At 42.5% G+C, this 24,830-nt stretch overlaps 1 protein-coding gene across 1 annotated transcript in view; it reads right to left on the minus strand.

Annotated features, from left to right (window-relative positions):
• The window catches only part of LOC141052887 (cadherin-6-like), a 459,217-nt gene that overhangs the window by 288,744 nt on the left and 145,643 nt on the right, over positions 1-24,830 (minus strand). The window contains exon 2 of the mRNA XM_073550207.1: positions 23,550-23,923. Within this exon, the coding sequence (XP_073406308.1) occupies positions 23,550-23,783 (234 nt within the window). The 5' untranslated portion in view covers positions 23,784-23,923. The remainder of the gene's footprint in view (positions 1-23,549; positions 23,924-24,830) is intronic.

Genomic DNA, 24,830 nt, shown 5'->3' on the forward strand with positions numbered 1-24,830 from the left:
CCACAGGTGACCTGCGATCACGTGACGGGGTCACCGGTGGGTAATTTCTTGCCCGATGGCTGGAAGTGCGAGTTAAATGCCGCTGTCAGTTTGACAGCGACATTTAATGAGTTAATAGCCGCGGGTGGATCACAATTCCACCCGCGGCTATTCTGGGCACATGTCAGCTGTTCAAAACAGCTAACATGTGTCGGGAAAGATGTGGGCTCAGCACCAAAGCCCACATCAAAGGGAGGGAGTCCGATGTTGGCGTAAATGTATGCCCGACGTCGGAAAGGGGTTAAACCTTTATGGTGTACTGTATTACCAATGGTTTTCTTGGTTACTGTGGTCCCAGCTGCCTTGAGATCATTAACAAGTTCCACCCGTGTAGTTTTAGGTTGATCTCCACCTTCCTCATGATCAAGGATACCCCGCGAGATGAGATTTTGTTTTGTGCCCCAGATCAATGTCGATTGACAGTCATTTTGTATTTCTTCCATTTTCTTACTATTGCACCAACAGTTGTCTCCTTCTCACTCAGCATCTTACTTATGGTTTTGTAGTCCATTCCAGTTTTGTGCAGGTCTATGATCTTGTCCCTGACATCCTTAGAAAGCTCTTTGGTCTTGCCCATGTTGTAGAGGTTAGAGTCTGACTGATTACCGTAATTGAGTCTGTGGACAGGAGTCTTTTATAAAGGTGGCTATGTAAGATATCTGTCTTTAATGCAAGTAACGAGTTGATTAGGAGCAGCTAACTGGTCTGTAGGAGCCAGAACTCTTAATGATTGGTAGGGGATCAAATACTAACTTCTCACTGAAAAATGCAAATAAATTGATAGAATTTATACAATGTGATTTCCTTGATTTTATTTTTGATATTCTATCAATGTTAAAATTAACCTACCTTTAAAATTATAGACGGTTCATGTCTTTGTCAGTGGGAAAACGTACAAAATCAGCTAGTGATCAAATAATTATTTCCTTCATTGTACACTGCTCAAAAAATAAACGGAGCACCTAAACAACACAATGTAACGCAAAATCAATCAAATCACACTTATGTGAAATCAACGTCCAATTATGAAGCAACAAATATTGTGAATCAATTTCTCCTGCTGTTGTGCAAATAGAACAGACAACAGGTAGAAATGATAGGTAATTAGCAAAACAACCCCTATAAAGGAGTGGTTCTGCAGGTGGTGACCAGAGCCCATTTCTCTGCTTACATCGTTTTTGGCTGTTTCGGCCACTTTTGCACTTCGTCACTACTCTCATCCCTAGAAGAACAGTAGCATGAGGCGGTGTCTGCAACCCACAGAAATTGCTCAGGTAGTGCGGCTCATCCATGATGACACATCAATGCGAACTGTGGCAAGAAGGGTAGCTGTGTCTATCAACACAGTGTCTAGAGCATGGTGCAGATACCAGGAGACAGGCCAGTACACCAGGAGATGAGGAGGGAGCTGTAGGAGGGCAACAACCCAGCAACAGGACCGCTACTTCCTCCTTTGCGCACGGAGGAACAGGAGAAGCATTGCCAGAGCCCTGCAAAATGTCTCCAGCAAGCCACTAACATCCATGTGTCTGCTCAAACTGTCAGAAACAGACTTCATGAGAGTGGTATAAGGATCCACTGTTCACAAGTGGGTATTGGTGCTTACAGATCAACACTATGCAGGGCGATTGGCATTTGCCAGAGAACACCAATATTGGGAGATTCCACCTTGGCACCCTGTGCTCTTCACGGATGAGGGCAGGTTCACACTGAATACAAGTGACAGAGTCTGAAGACGCCGTTGAGAACGTTTTGTTGCCTGCAACATTATTTATTGATTCCATGGTGCTGTACATGAGAAGGGGTTACATACAAATTATAGGTATCACTTACAGTAAACAAACTAACAATAACAGACTGATACAGAGGGGAGAGGACCCTGTCCTAGCGGACTTAAGGGGGTTTTACACTAAGCGATATCGCTAGCAATATCGCTAAAACGTCACTGGTTTTGTGACGTTATAGTGATATTGCTAGCGATATCGCTATGTGTGATACTTACCAGCGACCGGCTCCCCCGCTGTCCATCGCTGATCGCGCGAGAATGTCCGGCTCCATTTCTCGTCGGGCGCTTCCTGCTGAGACTTCCTGCTGTGACGACGAGCGACGCTGGACGCGGGCGGGAGGACGCAGGATCGCTGTGTGTGAATGGTAAGTATCGTGCGCTGCGTCGCTGCTGCATCGCTGTGAGGTCTTTCTGTATGAAAGCTCACTAGCGATCATTTAGCGATGCACCAGCGATCCTGACCGGGTGGGATCGCTGGTCGGATCGCTGGTGCATCGCTAAATGTAAAAGGGCCTCAACATTCTACAAGATGGTGGGGAGACAGCAGGTTGGGGGTTGCGGCAGCTCCGGTGTTGGTGAGGCAGTAGCTCCGGTAGTGGTGAGGAGGCAGCGGGAGATATATGGAGGTGACAGGTTATGGATGGCTTTCTATGTCAGTATTAGTAATTTGAACTGGATATGATTAGGGAATGGGTGCCATTGAAGAGATTTGCAGAAGGGAGAAGTGGATGAGTAGCGAGGAGAAAGATGAATTAGTCGGGCAGCAGAGTTAAGGATGGACTGGAGAGGTGAGAGAGTGTTAGCAGGGAGGCCACAGAAAAAGATTTTGCAGAAGTCGAGGCGGGAGATGATGAAGGCATGCACAAGCATTTTAGGAGACTGAGGGCTGAGGAAAGGACGGATTCTGAAGATATTTTTGAGCTGGAGGCGACAGGAGGTGGAAAGAGATTTGATGTGTGGTATGAAGGATGGGGAGAGTCAAGGGTTACTCCGAGGCAGCGGACTTCCGGTACGAGGGAAAACGGGATGTCATTATTTGTGATAGATAGATTAGGTAAGGAAGATATGTGAGATGGAGGAAAGATGATGAGTTCAGATTTGTCCACATTGAGTTTGAGGAAGCGAGAGGAGAAGAAGGATATGGCTGATAGCCTCTAGGGGATTCTGGACAGCAGAGAGGTGATGTCTGGGCCAGAGAGGTAGATCTGAGTGTCATCAGTATACAGGTGGTACTGGAATCCATGGGACTTTAAGTGTTATCCCAGGCCAAGTGTATAAATTGAGAAGATTAAAGGCCCCGTCACACACAGCGATCTCGCTAACGAGATCGCTGTGTGTGACGGGGTTCAGCGATCGGTCCCCCTGCGTGTGGCAGCGAGAGACCAGCGATCAGCTGGCTTCTAATGTAAACATCGGGTATCCAGGAGCCGTGGCTCTTGGATACCCGCTGTTACCTTGGAAACCGGCGTACACGCTGGTTTCCAAGGTAAACAGCGGGTATCCAGGAGCTGCTTGTCTCTTAGATACCCGAAAATATGAGGAGATCCAGGATAGGGCAGGGTCTTTGATACCAAAGGAGTAGAGGATCTGTAGTAGGAGGCAGTGGTCAACTGTGTCGAAAGCAGAGGACAGGTCTAGAAGGAGGAGTATAAAGTATTGTCTGTTCCCTTTGGCTGTAAGTAGGTCGTTAGTAGTTTTGGTCAGGGCAGTCTCAGTGGAATGATAGGGACGGAAACCAGATTGTAGATTGTCAAAGAGCAAGTTAGATGAGAGGTGGGATGAAAGTTCAGCGTGGACATCCTCCAGCATGACCGGTTAGGCAGTGGGTCAGCAATGGTGTGGTGGAGGCATTTCTTTGGAGGGTTGCACAGCCCTCCATTTGCTAGCCAGAGCTACCCTGACTGCCAGTAGGTACCGGAATGAGATCCTCAGACCCATTGTGAGAACATATGAAGGTGCACTGGGTCTTGGGTTCCTTCTGATGCTTATTTATGCTAGGTCTCATGGGGCATCATGTGCAGTTCCTGCATTTTGAAGGCAATGATGCTATGGACTAGCCTGCCTGTTCCCCAGACCTGAATCAAATAAAGCACATCTGGGACATCATGTCTCGTTCCATCCACGTATGCCACGTTGCACCACAGACTGTTTAGGAGTTGACTGATGCTTTAATCCCGGTCTGGAAGGAGATCCCTCAGGAGTACATCTGACACCTCAACAGGACCATGCCCAGGTATTCTAAATAGGTCATACAGTCACGTGGAGGCCACGCACACTACTAAGTATCATTTCCTTGCCTTGAGGCATTTCCATTGAAGTTGGATCAGCCTGTTATTGGATTTTTCACTTTGATTTTGAGTATCATTTCAAATCCAGACCTCCTGTCACGGTCCTGTTAAGGTCGGCGTGCAGCCACCGCTGAGCAAGGACTCACCCACACTGCAGAGGGGCCTGGGGTCAGACACGGCCGGATAGTTCAAGGAAACAGGACCTGGAGAAGCTAAAGTCAGTGAGCAGTGAAGGACCTACGGTCATGTGACCACAAGGGGGCGGGGCTTAGCGTCCTGCTATCAGAGATAGGCAGAACACTAATACAGGAATTCTCAAAGTCAGACAACCGGGTCATACACAGAGATAACAGTAAAGTACCAGGGATGAGACAGAACGGAGAGTCGGGGCCAAGCAGAGATCAAAACCAAACAGACATAGAAGGTACCAAGCAGAATCCAACAAGCAGTATCCAGAGAACAGACCGAGTCATACACAGAGTATCAGATAAACAAGAACACAGCACAAACACACTCAGGGGTCACCACACTATGCCAAGGGCGAAAGTATAACTGACGGGGATGGGAGCGTCCTTAGGCTATAAGAAGCTATCCCAGAACCAGGGAGAGGCCACAATTATAAGCCCCAGGTGTGCAGGTAAGCCTGCACTGGGATCACAACCTTTAACCCCAGAAATGCCAGTCATCAGCACTGGTTCCAGACATTAACCCCACGTGTGCGAGTCAAACCTGCACTGAGATCATGACACCTCCATGGGATATTAATTTTGATTGTCATTGATCACTTTTATGTTCTACTAGCTGAAGAGCCCGGCGGTGCCTGGGCATAGTAACCAACTGTGGTTAGTTATAACAAATTATTATGATTATATTGCACATAAAAACCATGCATCTAATCCTATACTGTGTGATACTGACTGCTGAGCCGTGTATCTAATCCTATTCTGTGTGATACTGTCTGCTGAGCCGTGTATCTAATACTATTCTGTGTGATACTGTGTGCTGAGCTGCGTATCTAATCCTATCCTGTGTGATACTGCCTGCTGAACCATGTGTCTAAGGCCTGTTTCACACTTCCGTTTTTTCAAATCCGTCAAAATCCGTTGTTTTCCGTAAAAAAACGGATCCGCCATTTTTTGCAGGATCCGTTTTTTTTTGTCCCATAGACTTCAATTACGGTTACCGCGGATCCGTCAAAAAAACGGATCCGTTTTTAAAAAAACGGATCCGTTTGCATCAGTTTCCGTCAAAAAAACGGAAACGGATCCGTTTGGCGGACACAAAAACGGAAGTGTGAAACAGGCCTAATCCTCTCCTGTGTGATACTGACTGCTGAGCTGTGTATCTAATCCTATCCTGTGTGATACTGACTGCTGAGCCGTGTATCTAATCCTATCCTGTGTGACACTGGGCTCCCCCTGCAGTCTGTGTCAGAGGGTGGTCTGTGTTGGCCCGGTAATAAATTGTGTTATTTCCAGCTTTACAGAAGGACGATAACATCATAGAAATGATAAGAATAATAGGCCTCAGTTTCCACAACTGTCTACAAAGAAAACTGTTGCTGATAGCAACCAATCACAGCTCATTTTTCATCTTTTAAACAGCTCTGGCACAGCGTGGCGAGTTTTGAGTGGCGACTTTTGTGTTTCAACTTTTATGTGGCGAGGTTGGTGTATGTGTGGTGAAATGTGTGCTGAGGGTGGTATATGTGTTGAAGCACGTGGTAGTGTGTGGCGCATTTTGTGTGTGTGTTCATATCACCATGTGTGGTGAGTATCCCATGTCAGGGCCCCAACTTAGCAACTATACGGTATATACTGTTTGGCACCATTGCTCTCATTCTTTAAGTCCCCCTTGTTCACATCTGGCAGCTGTCAATTTGCCTCCAACACTTTTCCTTTCACTTTTCCCCCATTATGTAGATAGGGGCAAAATTGTTTGGTGAATTGGAACGCGCGGGGTTAAAATTTCGCCTCACAACATAGCCTATGACGCTCTCGAGGTCCAGACGTGCGACTGTGCAAAATTTTGTGGCTGTAGCTACGATTGTGCAGATGCCAATACATACATACACTTTTTCCCCATTATGTAGATAGGGGCAAAATTGTTTGGTGAATTGGAACGTGCGGGGTTAAAACTTTGCCTCACAACATAGCCTATGACCCTCTCGGGGTCCATACGCGTGACTGTGCCAAATTTTGTGGCTATACCTGCGACGGTGCGGATGCCAATCCCGGACATACATACATACATACATACATACAGACCCACATTGAGCTTTATGTATTAGACTAGCTGAAGAGCCCGGCGTTGCCTGGGCATAGTAACCAACTGTGGTTAGTTATAACAAATTATAATGATTATATTGCACATAAAAACCGTGCATCTAATCCTCTCCTGTGTGATACTGACTGCTGAGCCGTGTATCTAATCCTCTCCTGTGTGATACTGTCTGTTGAGCCGTGTATCTAATCCTCTCCTGTGTGATACTGACTGCTGAGCCATGTATCTATTCCTATCCTGTGTGATACTGACTGCTGACCCGTGTATCTAATCCTATCCTGTGTGATACTGACTGCTGAGCTGTGTATCTAATCCATATCCTGTGTGATACTGCCTGCTGAGCCATGTGTCTAATCCTCTCCTGTGTCATACTGACTGCTGAGCTGTGTATCTAATCCTATCCTGTGTGATACTCACTGCTGAGCCGTGTATCTAATCCTATCCTGTGTGATACTGACTGCTGAACCGTGTATCTAATCCTATCCTGTGTAATACTGGGCTCCCCTTGCAGTCTGTGTCAGAGGGTGGTCTGTGTTGGCACGGTAATAAATTGTGTTATTTCCAGCTTTACAGAACGACGATAACACCATAGAAATTATAAGAATAATAGGCCTCAGTTACCACAACTGTCTACATAGAAAACTGTTGCTGATAGCAACCAATCACAGCTCATTTTTCATCTTTTAAACAGCTCTGGGACAGCGCGGCGAGTTTTGAGTGGCGACTTTTGTGTTTCGACTTTTATGTAGCGAGGTTGGTGTATGTGTGGTATATGTGTTGAAGCTCGTGGTACTGTGTGGCGCATTTTGTGTGTGTTCATATCCCCGTGTGTGGCGAGTATCCCATGTCAGGGCCCCACCTTAGCAACTGTACGGTATATACTCTTTGGCGCCATCGCTCTCATTCTTTAAGTCCCCCTTGTTCACATCTGGCAGCTGTCAATTTGCCTCCAACACGTTTCCTTTCACTTTTTCCCCATTATTTAGATAGGGGCAAAATTGTTTAGTGAATTGGAATGTGCGGGGTTAAAACTTTGCCTCACAACATAGCCTATGACCCTCTCGGGGTCCATACGCGTGACACTGCCAAATTTTGTGGCTATAGCTGCGACGGTGCGGATGCCAATCCCGGACATACATACATACATACAGACCCACATTGAGCTTTATGTATTAGACTAGCTGAAGAGCCCGGCGTTGCCTGGACATAGTAACCAACTGTGGTTAGTTATAACAAATTATAATGATTATATTGCACATAAAAACCGTGCATCTAATCCTCTCCTGTGTGATACTGACTGCTGAGCCGTGTATCTAATCCTCTCCTGTGTGATACTGTCTGTTGAGCCGTGTATCTAATCCTATCCTGTGTGATACTGACTGCTGAGCTGTGTATCTATTCCTATCCTGTGTGATACTGACTGCTGAGCCGTGTATCTATTCCTATCCTGTGTGATACTGACTGCTGACCCGTGTATCTAATCCTATCCTGTGTGATACTGACTGCTGAGCTGTGTATCTAATCTGTGTACCTTTTTGAGCAGTGATACATATATATATATATATATATATATACACATACATACACAGTATATATACACACTCACACATATATATATATATATATATATATTACATGTACAGTATAGATATATCTACAGTTGAAGTTTACATACACTATATAAAGACACATATGCATGTTTTTCTCAATAACTGACATGAAATCAGAATAAACCTTACCTGTTTTAGGTCAATTAGGAATATCATAATTATTAAGATTTGCCAAATGCTAGAATAATGAGAGAATGTTTTAAGACATTTTTATTACTTACTGCAAAGTCAAAAGTTTACATACATTTCATTAGTATTTGGTAACATTGCCATTAAACTGAACGACTTTGGACAAACATTTGGGGTATCCTTCCACAAGCTGCACACAAGACATATACATCTACACTACATGCCCATAGACATACACAGCTCTTACAAGCCCATATTGACATAAACAGCACTGCTACATGCCCTTACAGCCATAGACAGAGCTCTCTGCTACATACCTATATACATATACAGCAATTACACGCCAATATTGACAAACACAGCTCTGCTGCATGCCCATAGACATACCCAGCTCTGCTACATGCACACTACATGTACATTTCTACATCCTGCAGTTCCTGATCTGGGCCTGTATGGGATGGTGCAGCAGCAGAGAATTTTTAGGACCTTCCACTTAATTAACTCAAACACCTTTCCTGTCATGTGACCAGTCACCTGACCTCAAAAGTCCTGGAATTACTCATGCAGAAGATCCTGCAGCTGCCCAGCTCTTATAGCCTTCGTTCATTCCTGGTAGCTTCTGTTCCTCGTCTGCGTACTGATCACATAAATCACTGTACGGCAGAAATATAGGTCTCTGATGGGGAAGGATATGGTGCCAGCAGTCTCCTCCATCACAGGAAGCTACATCCGGTCTATAAGATGGAAACCCTCATCTTATAGTCTGAAAAGTACGGTAATATTTCATACAGAAGCCTTTGCTGGTGATGACAGCGTTAAGACGCCTTCTATATGGAGAACCTAGTCTCATGCATTGCTCAGGTGTGATTTTGGCCCATTCTTCCACACAAACACTTTTCAAATCCTTACTGTCCGTGACAATACTTTGCTGCCCGAATACCTCAGTTATTTTTATTTTTAGTTTATTGCTGTGAAGTTTATTTACGTATCCCCCTCCTAGCATGTTTGGGGTGTGCTCCCCTGCATATAACCCTAAAAAAAAATGACCCACCTCTCAGGATTCTAGGACGGCAATGCAGTCCTTTCATTAAAAGTAATGGTGGAACAGCTTACTTTATTTTTTTCCATTATTTATACACGTGTTTTTTTTGTGGGCTGATTCTATGAACTCTGAGCTTTAGTTCCTTTCATACATTTCCATTGGATTCAGGACCAGTGATTGGCTGTGCCATTCTAGCAGCTTTATTTTGTTTCTCTGAATCAAATTTAGAGTTTCATTAGCTGTGTATTTGGATCATTGTCTTGCTGAAATGTCTACTCTCCTTTCATCTTCATCATTATGGCAGATGGCAGATTTTTATCTGTAATATCACGGTACATTTGTCCATTTATCCTTCCTCCAATTACATGAAGTTTGTTAGTGCTGAAAAAAAGCCCCACACTATAATATTCCCATCTCCAAAATTAACTGTTGGTATGGTGTTTTTGGGGTGATATGCAATGCTTTTTTGACTCCAAACATGGTGTGTATTATGGCACCCAAAAACGTTTGGGCACCCCTGGTCAAAATGACTGTTACTGTGAACAATTAAAGTTGAAGATTAAATTATCTAAAAAAAACAGCAGCCATAGGTTCTTCTGAGCATCTGCCTAGAAGAGCATGTGAAAATGAAAATGGTGGAGGCCTGCAAAGCAGGGAAGGCTATAAGCAGATAGCAAAGCGTTTTCAAGTTGCCCTTTCCTAAATTCAAAATGTAATTAAGAAATGGCATTAACGGGAACAGTACAGGTCAAGATAAGGTCTGGAAGAAGAAGCAAAATTTTAGTGAGACTGGCTTGTAGTATTGCTAGAGAGGAAAATCATAACCCATGCTCGACTGCAAGAGACCTTCAGAAAGATTTAGCAGACTCTGGAGTTGTGGCACATTTTTCTACTGTTCAGAGACACCTGCACAAATATGGTCTTCATGGAAGAGTCATCAGAAGAAAACCACTCCTGCATTCTCACCATAAAAATTCAGAGTCAGGAGCATGCAAAAGAACATCTAAACATGCATTGTGGAAACAAGTCCTGTGGACGGATGAGGTTAAAATAGAACTCTTTGGCCACAATGATCAGAGGTATGTGTGGACAAAAAAGGACACGGAATTTCAGGAAAAGAACATCTCGACAACCATTAAGCATGGGGGTGGATCAATCATGTTTTGGGGTTGTCTCGCAGCCAATGGCACAGGGAACATTTCCCAGGTAGAGGAAAGAATGGATTCAATCAAATTTCAATAAATCTTGATGCAAACATAACACCATCTGTAAAAAGCTGACATTGAAAAAAAACATGGCTTCTACAAATGAATGATGATCCTAAACACACGTCAAAACTTCGAAAGATGCAAGCTGAAGGTTTTACCCTCACAGTCACTTGATCTGAACATCACTGAAAATTTGTGGCTATACTTCAAAATAAAAGCACATGCAAGATGACCCAGGAATCTCATAGAACTGGAAGAATTATCCAAGGAAGGATGGAAAAAAATCCCTCAAACAAGAATTGAAAGACCCTTGTATGGCTACAAAAAGTGTTCAGCTGTGATACTTTTAAAAGGGGGCGTAACTATGTACTAATCATACAGGATGCCCAAACTTTTGCATGGCCCCATTTTCCTTTTTGTTATTTTTAAAACGTAAAGATGAAATATATATATTTTTTTATTAAAATACAAAGGAAATGTGTCATCTTTAACTTTAGGTCTTTTAGAGATAATTTAGTCTTCAACTTGCTTAACTGTTCACAATAACAGTAATTTTGACTAGGGGTGCCCAAGCTTTTACATATCACTGTATATTATCCCTCCGGTACTTTACAGGCTTGTCTAAATGCTGTTGAGCAAACATTAACTGCGTTTGAACATGCTTTTTGTTCAGCAATGGAGTCTTGCGTGGGGAGTGTGCATAAAGGCCATGAAGTTTGAGTACATTACTTACTGTTTTCTTTGAAATAATTGGAACTGCTGGTCTTTCTGCAGCTCTCCTTGGCTCTTATACAACGCTTATAATAATTCTTTTCACTCCTCTGTCTGAAATCTTGCGAAGAACACTAGGTCATGGTCAGTTTATGGTGATGTTCTTTCCACTTCCAGATTATGGCCCCAATAGTGCTCACTGGAACCTACAGTAATTTAGAAATTTTTCTGTAACCAATGCCACACTAAGGCTGTGTGCACACGCTGCGGATTTTGCTGCGGTTCCGCAGCGGTTTTGGCCGCTGCGGACCCGCAGCAGTTTTTGCTGCGGTGTACAGTACCATGATTCCCTATGGGAATCAAAAACCGCAGTGCAGACGGTGCGGAATTTTCCGCGCGGATTATCTGCGGTTTTCAATCCGCAGAAAGAATTGACATGTCAATTCTTTCTGCGGATTCTCCTGCGGTTTGCCATCTCCTCCATTGAGGAGATGAAAAACCGCAGGGCAAAACCGCAGAGCAATCCGCAGGTAAAACCGCAGGTCTTTTGACCTGCGGTTTCACCTGCGGATTTTACAAAATCCGCGCGGATGAATCCGCACATAATCCGCAGCGTGTGCACACAGCCTTAGGTTGCAAAGGTCTTGAGACAGCTCACTGGTTTTACCCATCTTGAGATGTTTCTTGTGTGAAACCTTGCTAACCAGACACCTTTTTATAGGCCATTAGAATGTCCCTTTAAAAACAGGGTGGCACATGTTAAGGAGCTGAAACTCCTAAACCTTTCATCCAATTTTAATGTGGATACCCTCAAATGAAAGCTGAAAGTCTGAACTTCAACTGCATCTGAATTGCTTTGTTTAAAATTCATTGTGGTAATGTCTAGAACCAAAATTAGAAAAATGGTGTCTCTGTCCAAATATATATGGACCTAAGAGTACATCATTCAAACTAACCTACAATGTATAGAGATTCAGTAAGGATTCTTTTAAAAGAAATTCTGTCACCACACTTGGCATGTGGGACATCTTTCTTTAGAACACTGTGTTATGCTGTGATGTTCCTCTGTTATTCCTCTAGGAAATGTATAAATAATTTGATGATTGGATGTAACCAGATTGGGGTGTGTCCTTACACTCAGCGTTCCAATCAGTGCTGACAATTATACAGTCAGACTGGGTAGTTTCACGTCCCTTAGATATAAGAGGAACAGTAGCAAGTTATTTGGACACTTATAGGAGGAGAAACAGAAGAATGGCAATACGCGGAGTTAAATGTAAAGATGTTCCAGAATTGTAATGTCATAAGGAATACAATGATTTACCGTAACAGACAGGTCAGGAGAGGTGACAGATCCTCTTTAACATTTCCTTTTCATTAATACTGTTCTTACTTATACCTGATGCCATACTTTAATACTTAGAAACTGACCGCAAAACTCTAATTCACAACAAAGACATGAATAATAAAAAAATAAAACATAAGCCCCGTAATTCAGCATGGTATACTCAAACATCCCCTTAATCCCTCAGTGTAAGGCCCATGCCATATTACAGCAGTTGTTCATTTTCAAAGATTATTGCTCCAAAGCCTCAACAGGAAAAAAATACCCAAGCCAAAAAAATGATTCTCCCTCCTGGGGTCCAGCAATACTTCACCCTTCTACTCTAGTATTTCATGAGATCATGGATTGGCTGCAGCGCTGCCGATTTGATGACTCATCAGCAATGGAGCAGCGACAAACGGCAGAGTTGGACACTGATAGGGCGAGTGAAAGCTCAGTTTATTTGGTTTATTTTGCCTCTCTGAGACTTTGGAGCAATAATGTTAGCACTGTATGTTAAAGGATTTTAAAGGGGTTGCTCATCAGCAAGCACCCCCACCCAGCAGCTATGTGCACCTCGGGCTGCAGTTGGATCTACAGAGTGTGCGGATCCAGAACAGCATGGCTCTGTACACTGTGTATTAGTCATTCTCAAAGACCCAAAGTACCCAAGAGCGATCCCCACTACACAATACATGGAGCTTTGTCATGCTTTGGCTTGCTACACTTTGTAATCTCGCATCAGTGGCAAACAGCAGATTGGTGGTGGTGTTGGGCCTCCACAGATGATATTGATGACTTTTCTTTAGGATGGGTCACTAATATATGCAGTATGTTCTGGACAACCCTTTTAAAGGTAATCTTTCACCCCATTTTAGTCCTATCAGTTGCCGACACCGCCATCAGGGGCTTATCTACAGCATTCTGTAATGCTGTAGATAAGCCCCCGATGTAACCTGAAAGATAAGAAAAACGAGTTAGATTATACTCTGGTGCGGTGGGTGTCGCGGTCCGGTCCGGCGCCTCCCATCTTCATACGATGCCGTCCTCCTACTTACTTCTGCCGCGGCTCCTGCGCAGGCGTACTTTACCTGCCCTGTTGAGGGCAGAGTAAAGTACTGCAGTGCGCAGGTGCCGGGAAAGAGGTCAGAGAGCTCCGATGCCTGTGCACTGCAGTACTTTACTCTGCCCTCAATAGGGCAGATAAAGTACGCCTGCGCTTGAGCTGCGGCAGAAGTAAGAAGGAGAACAGCATCGCTAGAAGATGGGAGGCGCTGGACCGGACAGCGACACCCATCGGACCGGACCCCAGGGGGAGTATAATCTAACTTGTTTTTCTTATCTTACAGGTTACAGAATGCTGTAGATAAGCCCCTGATGGCGGTGCCGGCAGCTGATAGGGCTAAAAATAGGTGACAGATTCCCTTTAAGATCAAAGTAAAGTCCTGCTAATGATGTCAACTCAAGCAAGTAATGGTAATTTCCGATGATCTTCATGAACTGGTATGGTGCATGGTACTACAGGTGTAGATGCGTATTCATACTATAATAAAATATATCAAATTATCGATACATTTTATTTTCTACCTTCAGGAAAGTGAAGGCATGAATATATTCCTGGATTACTTAGGATAAAGATGAAGACGTGACATTTCCCTGGTAGCCTATGTCAGACGTCAAAATCATATCAAGCTTGGTGTCCTTACTTTAGGCCTTGTACCCCATATAACCAAACTTCAGCATCCAATAAGTTGTATTGGAAAAGTGAAATATAGACTGATCCAACACAAAGGGCAACATCAGCTCTTTGGAGACATTTTTATACATAAGGTCCATTGTTAATCTGGCTCTGCCTCTCACTACTTGAAAACCTGTGACTACAAACCGACAGCAGTATTTTAGTACACGTGCTTCTATGTAACATGCTCACCGAACCTTAACATGATTATCTGGCAACAAAAAGGACAGGAATAATGCAGGGGCAATGTGGATGGGAAGTAATACATAGAAAAGCCTTGGGTGAAAAGTAACCCAACCATCACAGTAATTAGGTTTAGCTATGGAAGTCACCATATTGCAAACTGAATGATTTAAAAGGAAATTAAAAAATGACCTATTGTTATTGTACTAAATGTATAAAAAAAGAAGAAAACAAAAACATTGGCAATGTTTGTGTTCATATCACTATTGTATTAAAAATAAAAATGTGGAATATTTTGATTTTCACAGTGGCCACTAGGGCTATTCTAGACTCATATTTCCTGGTCGTTCAAGAAATCTACATGCACATTAGTAGCAATAGGCTGATTCAGAACCTATCTTTTAGGTTTACCATCTAATGAGCGTGTGCAAAAGTCATGGAAAAGGGATGGGGAGCAAGTGGAGCTGTGACATTACCTACTGCGAATGGTAGATCCTGTGCTTTCAGTATAGAAATGTTATTGATCATTTTAATCCTGCCTGTTATGATAATGAGCCTGCTGTAAACTCTTCTTGAAAGACATGAAGAGTCTACAAGAGCCCCAGTGGCCATTCTAATCAATGCAAGATTTCTAATTTTGCTTTGCCTTTAAATACAGATTAAAAAAAAATTGGCAAAAGTTTTTGAAAACTATATACAACAATAAAACTTTTTAAACAGAAGGCCATTTTCTGATGACATATCACCTTTCAAAGCAATCAATGAATATATGGAACTAACTAAGAAGTGGAAACTCATATAAGGATAGTTGTTAGCATTTCACTCTTGCTTACTTTTTCATTTTTAAGTAATGATAAAGTAATGTAAAAGCTACCTTTAAAATATATAGAGATAATCCACTGTGTGTTTAGGGTTTCATCTTTTTCATTCCAAATTCAGACTCAGCAGAGAAGCTAAGAACCCCCACTTAATATTTAAAATGGTGAAATAAGCGGTCTCGAAACAACTGTAAATATATTATTCATCGGCTGGGAAATAAAATTTAATGGGACTGCTAAATTTCTTTTATAGTTCTTTTTTATTTTTTAAAGAGTGATGCACGTACATTTCTCACCTGAAGATAAGCAATCGCTTCTTCTGTCACAGGGGGAATTCCAACATATGGTTCAAATGAACCCGGGCAGATGCCACTAATTCCCAATATAAAAGTCAACTCTATCGCTCATTCTACTAGCAGATTACAAACTAGGAGTGTTTTCTGTAGCACTTAAAGGTATACCCTCACATTAATAAAATTATGAGGCAATAATGGACGAGAGAGCAAATATTGGTGATGTGCCTGACACTACACTATTGCTGGTATAATTATGCTGTTTTGTGTAATAAATGTCAGGTTACTGAGATATTATAATTGTCAATCACAGACAATGTTACTAAATGCTAAAATAACCAATTACAAACCACATAAAATGTAAAGATGAGTGGGTAGTGAGCCGTAATAACATAGTGTGAATGTAGAGTATCTGCTTGTATAGAATCCAAGGCCGATGTGAGCACCTGACCAAGCTGAGCAGATACAGAGGGCTGCCTTGGCATCCTGCCACATGGAAAAATGTATTGACTGGATGGAGAGCAATCGCAACACTTTCTGGAAAAAGTTGCAAATGTCATCTCTGGACACCAGATTCCGTCATTGTAGGTAGAAGCAGGCCACCGAGTGTTACATAGAGTCCACTGTCCTCTCTGAGCTCTCCTTAATGATCGGGCACAGTGCTGATGGAAGTTCTCTTCACGTTTATAGAGTGGAGAGGTGTGCGGCTGATCAGTGCAGGGAGGAAACGCAAAGATGAACAATCAGTTTACATTTTTGCTACAGACCGTGGTGTCATTGGAACGAGAGTGTCATTTAAAGGCGTTTGAGAGAGTGGCATATTAAACTGTTGGTGTAAGATGAGGTATGGGCACAAGGGGGCATACTGTGTAACAGAGGCAGCCTATGCAACAGAGAGAGGACCACGTGGAAAAGCCTGTGTATCAGAGGGAGTACCATGTGACGAAAACTGCAACAGAGGGAGGACCACATGGAGCAGCCTATGCAACAGAGAGAGAACCACGTGGAGGCATCTGTATCAGAGGGAGTACCATGTGGAGCAAACTGCAACAGAGGGAGGACCACGTGGAAAAGCCTGTGTATCAGAGGGAGTACCATGTGACGAAAACTGCAACAGAGGGAGGACCACATGGAGCAGCCTATGCAACAGAGAGAGAACCACGTGGAGGCGTCTGTATCAGAGGGAGTACCATGTGGAGCAAACTGCAACAGAGGGAGGACCACGTGGAAAAGCCTGTGTATCAGAGGGAGTACCATGTGAAGAAAACTGCAACAGAGGACCACATGGAGCAGCCTACGCAACAGAGAGAGAACCACGTGGAGACGTCTGTATCAGAGGGAGTACCATGTGGAGCAAACTGCAACAGAGGGAGGACCATGTGGAGCAAACTGCAACAGAGGGAGGACCACATGGAGCAGCCTATGCAACAGAGAAAGGACCTCGTGGAGAAGTCTGTGCAACAGAGAGAGGGCTATATGAAGCAGTTTGTGCAATAGATGGAGGACCATGTAGAACAGTATGTTCAACAGATGGAGGACCATGTGGAGCAGTCTGTGCAACAGAGGGAGGAGCATGTGCGGAAGTCTGTTCAACAGAGGGTAGACCACATGTAGCAGTCTGTGCAACAGAGGGAGGACCTCATGGAGAACTCTGTACAACAGAGGGAAGATGTGAAGCAGTCTGTGCAACAGAGGGAGGACAATGTGCAGAAGTTTGTGAAAAAAAAGGGAGGAGCATGTGGAGTAGTCTATGCAACAGAGGGAGGACCACATGAAGCAGCCTGTGCAACACAGGAAGGACCATGTGGAGCAGTCTGTGCAAGAGAGGGAGCACTACATTGAGACGTCTGAGCAACAAAGGGAGGATGGTGTGAAGAAGTTTGTTCAAAAGAAGAAAGACCATGAGGAGTAGTCTGTGCAACAAAGGAAGGACCATTTCACAACCTGTATCTGTTACAGCAAGTAAATGAGCTGACAGATATAAAGAGAGATTCCAGCTGGATAATGTAAAATATATTTTTTATAAATTAATATAAAAACATAGAACCAATTATAAAGACAGTGCAACAGATCTTCAAAAAAGTGAAGGATGCAAACAATGTATTATCAGTTCAAGTAGTCAGATAGAATTTTTATATATGTAGAGATATTCAAAACATAATAAAGTGCAACTGCTAGTGCAAAAAATTCATGAAAAAACTCAAAGAATAAAATACATACAGTGAAGGAAATAATTATTTGATCCCTTGCTGATTTTGTAAGTTTGCCAACTGACAAAGACATGAACAGTCTATAATTTTAAGGGTAGGTTAATTTTAACATTGAGAGATAGAATATCAGAAATAAAATCCACAAAATCACATTGTATAAATTATATACATTTATTTGCATTTTGCAGTGAGAAATAAGTATTTGATCCCTCTGGCAAATCAGACTTAATACTTGGTGACAAAACCCTTACTGGCAAGCATAGCAGTCAGACTTTTTTTTGTAGTTGATGATGAGGTTTGCGCACATGTCAGGAGGAATTTAGGTCCACTCCTCTTTGCAGATCATCTCTAAATCGTTTTGATTTTGAGGCTGTCACTTGGCAACTCGGAGCTTCAACACCCTCCATAAGTTTTATATGCAATTAAGGTCTGGAGACTGGCTAGGCCACTCCGTTACCTTAATATGCTTCTTTTTGAGCCACCCCGTTGCTGCCTTGGCTGTATGTTTTGGGTCATTGTCTTGCTGAAGACCCAGCCACGACCCATTTTTAATGTCCTGGCGGAGGGAAGGAGGTTGTCACTCAGGATTTTACGGTACATGGCTCCATCCATTCCCCCATTGATGCGGTGAAGTAGTCCTGTGCCCTTAGCAGAGAAACACCCACAAATTATAATGTTTCCACCTCCATGTTTGACAGTGGGGATGGTGTTCTTTGAGTCATAGGCAGCATTTCTCTTCCTCCAAACACAGCGAGTTGAGTTAATGCCAAGAGCTCCATTTTTGTCTCATCTGACCACAGCACCTTCTCCCAGTCACTCACAGAATCATCCAGATGTTCATTGGCAAACTTCAGATGGGCCTGCCCATGTGTCTTCTTGAGCAGGGAGACCTTGCGTGCATTGCAGGATTTTAAACCTTTACGGCTTAATGTGTTACCAATGGTTTTCTTGGTGACTGTGGTCCCAGATGCCTTGAGAACATTAACAAGTTCCCCCCATGTAGTTTTAGGCCAATCTCTCACCTTCTTCATGATCAATGATACTGCACGAGGTGAGATTTTGCATGGTGCCCCAGATCGATGTTGATTGAGTCATTTTGTATTTCTTCCATTTTCTTACTATTGCACCAACAGTTGTCTCCTTCTCACTCAGCGTTTTACTTATGGTTTTGTATACCATTCCAGCTTTGTGCAGGTCTATGATCTTGTCCCTGACATCCTTAGAAAGCTCTTTGGTCTTGCCCATGTTTTAGAGTTTAGAGTCTCACTAGTTAAGTCTGTGGACAGGAGTCTTTTATAAAGGTGACTATGTAAGACATCTGTCTTTAATGCAGGTAAAGAGTTGATTAGGAGCATCTAACTGGTCTGTAGGAGCCAGAACTCTTTATACAATGTGATTTTCTGGATTTTATTTTTGATATTCTAATTCTCAATGTTAAAATTAACCTACCATTAAAATTATAGACTGTTCATGTCTTTGTCAGTGGGCAAACTTACAAAATCAGCAAAGGATCAAATACTTATTTCCTTCACTGTATAAGAATGTGGGCTATATGTGCCACAATGACATGGCTATATAGTTAAAGTGCAAGTGCATTTTCAATAATCATAAGAAAATGACTTTCTTATTTTAGGTTACTTGTGCCTGAATAACACATGGCCAACCCCAAGTAGCAAGCAATCAATTGAGCTAACAAACAGTATATTACTTCGATAGAGAGCAACCAGAGGGAATAGCAGATGCTGTGTCCTCTCCGCACCTGATTCGCTTGCACTCCTTCCGGGGTTGTGTGACATGCATATATCAAAATCCTATCTGACTAGTTTGATCAATAATACACTGTTTGTGCCCCCCCTTTTTTGGAGGTCTACTGTCCGGTCTTTAATTGGTTGTTTGTTTTAATATTCATGAATAAAAATTATATTTTAAATTATCTAGCTGGAATATCTTTATATCTGACAGCTCATTTACTCGTTGTAACAGATACAGGTTGTGAAGTTAATGAGGGAGGGTCCAGCATCATTTATTTTGTTTGGGACATAAATGATTAAAGGATATACCATGTGTAGAGGGCTGCGCAACAGAGGGAGGACCATGTGTAGAGGACTGTGCAACAGAGGGAGGACCATGTGGAGAGGGCTGTGCAACAGAGGGAGGATCATGTGGAGAGGGCTGCGCAACAGAGGGAGGACCATGTGTAGAGGGCTGTGCAACAGAGGGAGGACCATGTAGAGAACTCTGTGCAACAGAGGGAGAATCATGTGAAGAGGTCTGTGCAACAGAGGGTGGATCATGTGGAGAGGTCTGTGCAACAGAGCGAGTTTCATGTGAAGATGTCTGTGAAACAGAGGGAGGATCAGGTGGAGAGGTCTGTGCAACAGAGGGAGGACCATGTGGAGAGGGCTGTGCAACAGAGGGAGGACCATGTGGAGAGGGCTGTGCAACAGAGGGAGGACCATGTGAAGAGGTCTGTGCAACAAAGAGTGATAAGGGCACAGAGAAGCAGTATATGTGAGATAGGACCATGGAAAGCATTCTCTGCAAGAGGGGAGGTCGATTGGGACTAGTTTGTGTAAGATGGGGGTCCTGACAGCAAAATATGAGAGATATGGGAGCATGGAAACAGTTTGTGGGAGAGTATGGATGTCTGTCTAATCTTGTTGTATATTTTTATTACTTGTGAACTTTTGCTTTATGTAAAATTTGACTATATAATCTTTTCCCTCTAAATCAGTACATATAATTTTGAATTATTTCCTTTGAATAGAAAGTCCAATTTTAGCTAAAAAAAATGCACCAAAATGTCAGGTGAGAGTACCGCCTTAGAATATGTGCACACAACAGCTTTCTAAAGTGGGTAAAAATAGTAAACTGCTTTAAAAAGCACTAAACAAATGTTTAAAAGAATAAACATTGCACTACAATGTAAAAATGACGTGCTGCCCATATGTTCAGCCTTTTGTGCTTTTTCTAACAGCTTCATGTCTTGTAAAGATGCAAAGTAGTCAAAAGAAGAGATCTGACCATTATTCAGGAAGCCGCTCTCTATTTCAAACATACAAGTATAAATAAAAGATACGACAGTGGGAAAGCTGCAGCAAAAAAAAGACAAGAAAAACGCCTTAAACAGGAGCTTCAGGAGAAATACCTCCGATGCGTCCTTGCAGCGTTTTCCTTGGCGGGTACGTCTTCCTCGGTGTGCACATACTCTTATATTTTGTCTGTTTATGCTTTAACTTCAACATGAAGAAATATGAAAAGTATTAACATTTCAAATCATCATTCTGTAATTAAAACATATTGGTAAAAATGTTGAAAAGACCGATGCATAGTGAGCAAATGTGCAGATGGTGGGGAAAAAAATAAACAGCTCTGCGTTCTTCATGACACCTAGCGTAATACACAGATGCACGGTACATCACATGCTCACGCTGATACTGACTCACAAACTGGCTGTGCTCATAAAGAAAGCTTCTTTTTCCTACATGTACTATCACCTGAAGACACTATCTCAATAAGACATAAGAATATCAGAAGCTTACATTTAAAGGGTTTGTGATATTTAGAAAGGCCCAGGTTATTAGCTGATCTTCTCCTCGAATTTTGTGGTCACTCATGCAATGGTAATGTAGTATTGTGCTCCTCCAGAGACGAGATGTCAGGACTCCTACCGGTTTTATTTATTAACCCACAGGCCGGTGTGTGCATAGGTGAGTGCATGGCGCAGCATGTACCAGCGCCGGATCATGCTGCTCATCAGAAGTCTTACAATGATTACTGTGCACAGTCCTGTAGTATAATTGTTTTATAAAGTGGTCCCTGAGATCAGCTGTCTAATGTTTAGAGAAGACGCACACATCTATAGAAAGTGACAAGTCATTCTTCCATCTTTTTGCAATAAGGAAAACCAATTCTTTCGATTATTTTTTCTGTTTTCAGCCTCTTTTGCTTGAGCCCAGCTCTCAGGTGCATATAGACAGTGACGGCTTGCTTACATGAGTTCCCCGCCTGCTTATCTGTACAGGCTGTACATATCTGGTACATGCGGAGTAGGCTATATGGGCACCTGGAAACATGGAGACTTATCAATGGAGGCGCCAAAATGATAGTAAAATATAGATGACTTGACTCTCATTTACATCTAGGCCAATAATGTTTAATATCTTAGGTCTCTTTTATGATAATTCTTAGTCCCCCCTTGGTAAATAACAGATTGAACTTTATATTTGACCCTTTTTTAGCATTGGAATTCTAGATAATAAATCTTCTGCGTGCCGCAGCTTGGAAGGTGCCCTGTATGTGGCATATATCTAATACAAATATTATAGCAGTATGTCACAGTGTTTGGTTTTGTGTGATAGGAGAAGACTATTTTGGTTGCAGATTGGGTATTTACTGCTAAAAAAGGATCATAGACTGTATAAACGTTTCAATATGGAATTTTCCAAATAACTGGACACAATAAAGCTGCGCTCATGCCAATTGTGTGTGAAAAGAGCAGATCAGACTAAGGGAGGTGTAATAAAAGGGTTTGTCCATTGAAAACCAGTTCTCACAGGATAGTTGATCACTTCTTGATCATTGGGGTCTGATCGCTGGGACCCGCAACTATTGGCAGGACAAGGCACTTTTACCCGGGTTAGAATGGAGTGGCAGTGCATATGACCTTTGCTTTTTACGCCAGCCCCAAAGAGAATGAACGGAGAGGCAGTAGGACATCACGGACATTTTTTAATAAGGATAAAAATTTCGTGTTCTGGTGATCAGTGCAGGTCCCGACAGTTCGATACCCAGCGATCAGCAAATTATCACCAATCCTATGGATAAGTGATACCTTGTTTTCAGTGGATAACCCCATTACATTAATATACAACACACTTTTTAGCAACCACTAAATGTGATCAGGGTCTACTCCAGCAGAGGAAACCATGACCAGCCAGGCAAGTGTAGTATTGCATGGCAGCCATTCAAATGATTAGTCATCCATGTAATTCATGGACGGTCTGCCAGAACAAGGCATTGCATTCACAACCTCTTACTTCCAGAAGTGTTGGAACCCAATGGCTCACATAATAAAAGGAATCTATAAGAGGAGTCTGTTTGTTGACCCTTTTCTTTTACAGGGGTTCTATAGAAATAAGAAAACATGGCTGCTCGCTTCCAGGAACAGCACCCCACCAGTCTACAGGATGTATGTGTTATGCAGCTCACTCCTATTCAGATTAGTGGCACAGAGCTTCTATACCAGACACAAGAAAAAAGCAGCAGTGCTTTTCCAATCCTGAACACCGCCTTTACGGCATGATAAAACGGATCATTTGTAATGTAACTGCACAATATATTTTAACACAAACGAATATGTCAAAATTGGTGTGAAAAGGGGCAAACACTGTAATGGTTCCTCTTTAGCTTCCCATCTACAACATGAAATTAAATTCATATACTCGATTTTGTCCAATTTCACCTGAAATAACCTGTATTAAACTGGAGTGACTGGGTGGAAATTCTGGAAAAAAAATCTGCTTTTATTCTAATACAAGACGTGTAAAATATCAGAGTGTTTCTCACTTCCAGTAATACCCAATACCTATATCTCAATCCCACAAAGTGCTGAACACATGCAGCAGGAACCCTGCCAAAGTGTCAGGGAAGGGAATGATTAGCTGCAAACATTTTTATAATTGGTTGGAGATTTGCAGGCAATGTATCTAGTGTGGCAGCTCTTCTTCTCTCCCAGAAGCCACTCATCTAGTTACCGATAGCAGATGCTAGCTGTATAACACCGGTAGTAAATTACTGAGAGACTGCACTTTTCGACCCAACTGTCTCCACTGTCTGCCATGCCAATCCAACATCTAGATTTAAGACTGGAAGATAGAAACAATACCTTGCCAACATATTGGTAATCTGAGCCCGTATATTCCTCTAGAAGAAAAAACTGATTCCACATCCAGCTTCTTTTCGAGCGGCTTTTTTCCAGGTCATTTCCTTGGTTGGGTTCTAGGTCTTCCGCTGTTGGTTCCGCGCTAGGAGTAGTCCTTTCTGGAAGAGGGGTCGTGCAGCTTTTCTGGGGCTGACTAGCCCAAAAAACAAGAAATAAAAAGCATCCAAAAGTCCTCATATTGCAGTGACAAAGATGTGAGCGGAAGCATACACACTTGAAGTTCCTTTTTAATTCCCAAACCAGGCTATTTCTTCTATTGTATTCAGCATCAATCTTCTCGCTGTCCCATTTCTAGGTCTCTGACTCTCAGAGGATATCTGCAAGAAAATCCAACAGAAATTATAATTTGACATTACTGGACCTACAGCTGTACAGTTAAACAAACAATAAAGCCAAGTAAAATGTGCCTGGCTGCTAGTCTTCCCTCTGTGATGACTGCCATGATAAAATGAGGCTATGGATTTTAAAAATTCATGGAAAACATCAATTCACGCTGGAAATATGTCTATTTTATACTGATTTACAGCACCTCTATATCCTTCTGCTTATGAGGGAATGAGATAAAAATGCCTATCAACCCGAGCTACACTGTGATGTGCATCATAGCGGCAAGGAAATTGTGTTCTGGGTAGAGATACAAAAGGTTAAAAAGTATGCCCAAGTGTACAATGCATTATACAGGGAAGGGGAATTGGGGAAATATTAGTAAAATATTGCAGAACATATTGTACTACATGTGAATGATTTCCTAATAAGACCTGCGCTAACGTTCATTGTAATGCAAGACGCTACAGTTCACCCTACTGTGAAAACAGGAATTTGTTAGACAAGTTGACTGTAACATTGTATTAAAATCCATTCATTAAATGATACAGAGAGAAGAGATACATGGTGTAACCTCCGGGAAATAACATTACTGAGCCACTCTGGCATGTACCAGTGTGAGAATCCACTACATTATGTATCTTGTGCACCGCTTAGTTTTATCAAAGTGTCGCATTGCAAGCAGACGAAAATAATGAAGGGCCATCCAAGCATTGACTGGCTAAAGTTCACCACAGTAGGAAGATCCTGATCTTGGAGACCCCAAAAAGGTATATGGACAGGTCTATTCTTCGTAAGATGTTCTCTAACCCCATAAGGCTACATTTTTCAATTGTACAGAATTCCTTTTTCCTCCCTTTCTTCCCTTAACATTTTTTTTATTTTTCTGCCCACATGAGG

This window comes from Dendrobates tinctorius, unplaced genomic scaffold, assembly GCF_039654945.1.
Source record: "Dendrobates tinctorius isolate UK_male_01 unplaced genomic scaffold, ASM3965494v1 ptg000163l, whole genome shotgun sequence".
Classification (NCBI taxonomy): Eukaryota; Metazoa; Chordata; class Amphibia; order Anura; family Dendrobatidae; genus Dendrobates; species Dendrobates tinctorius.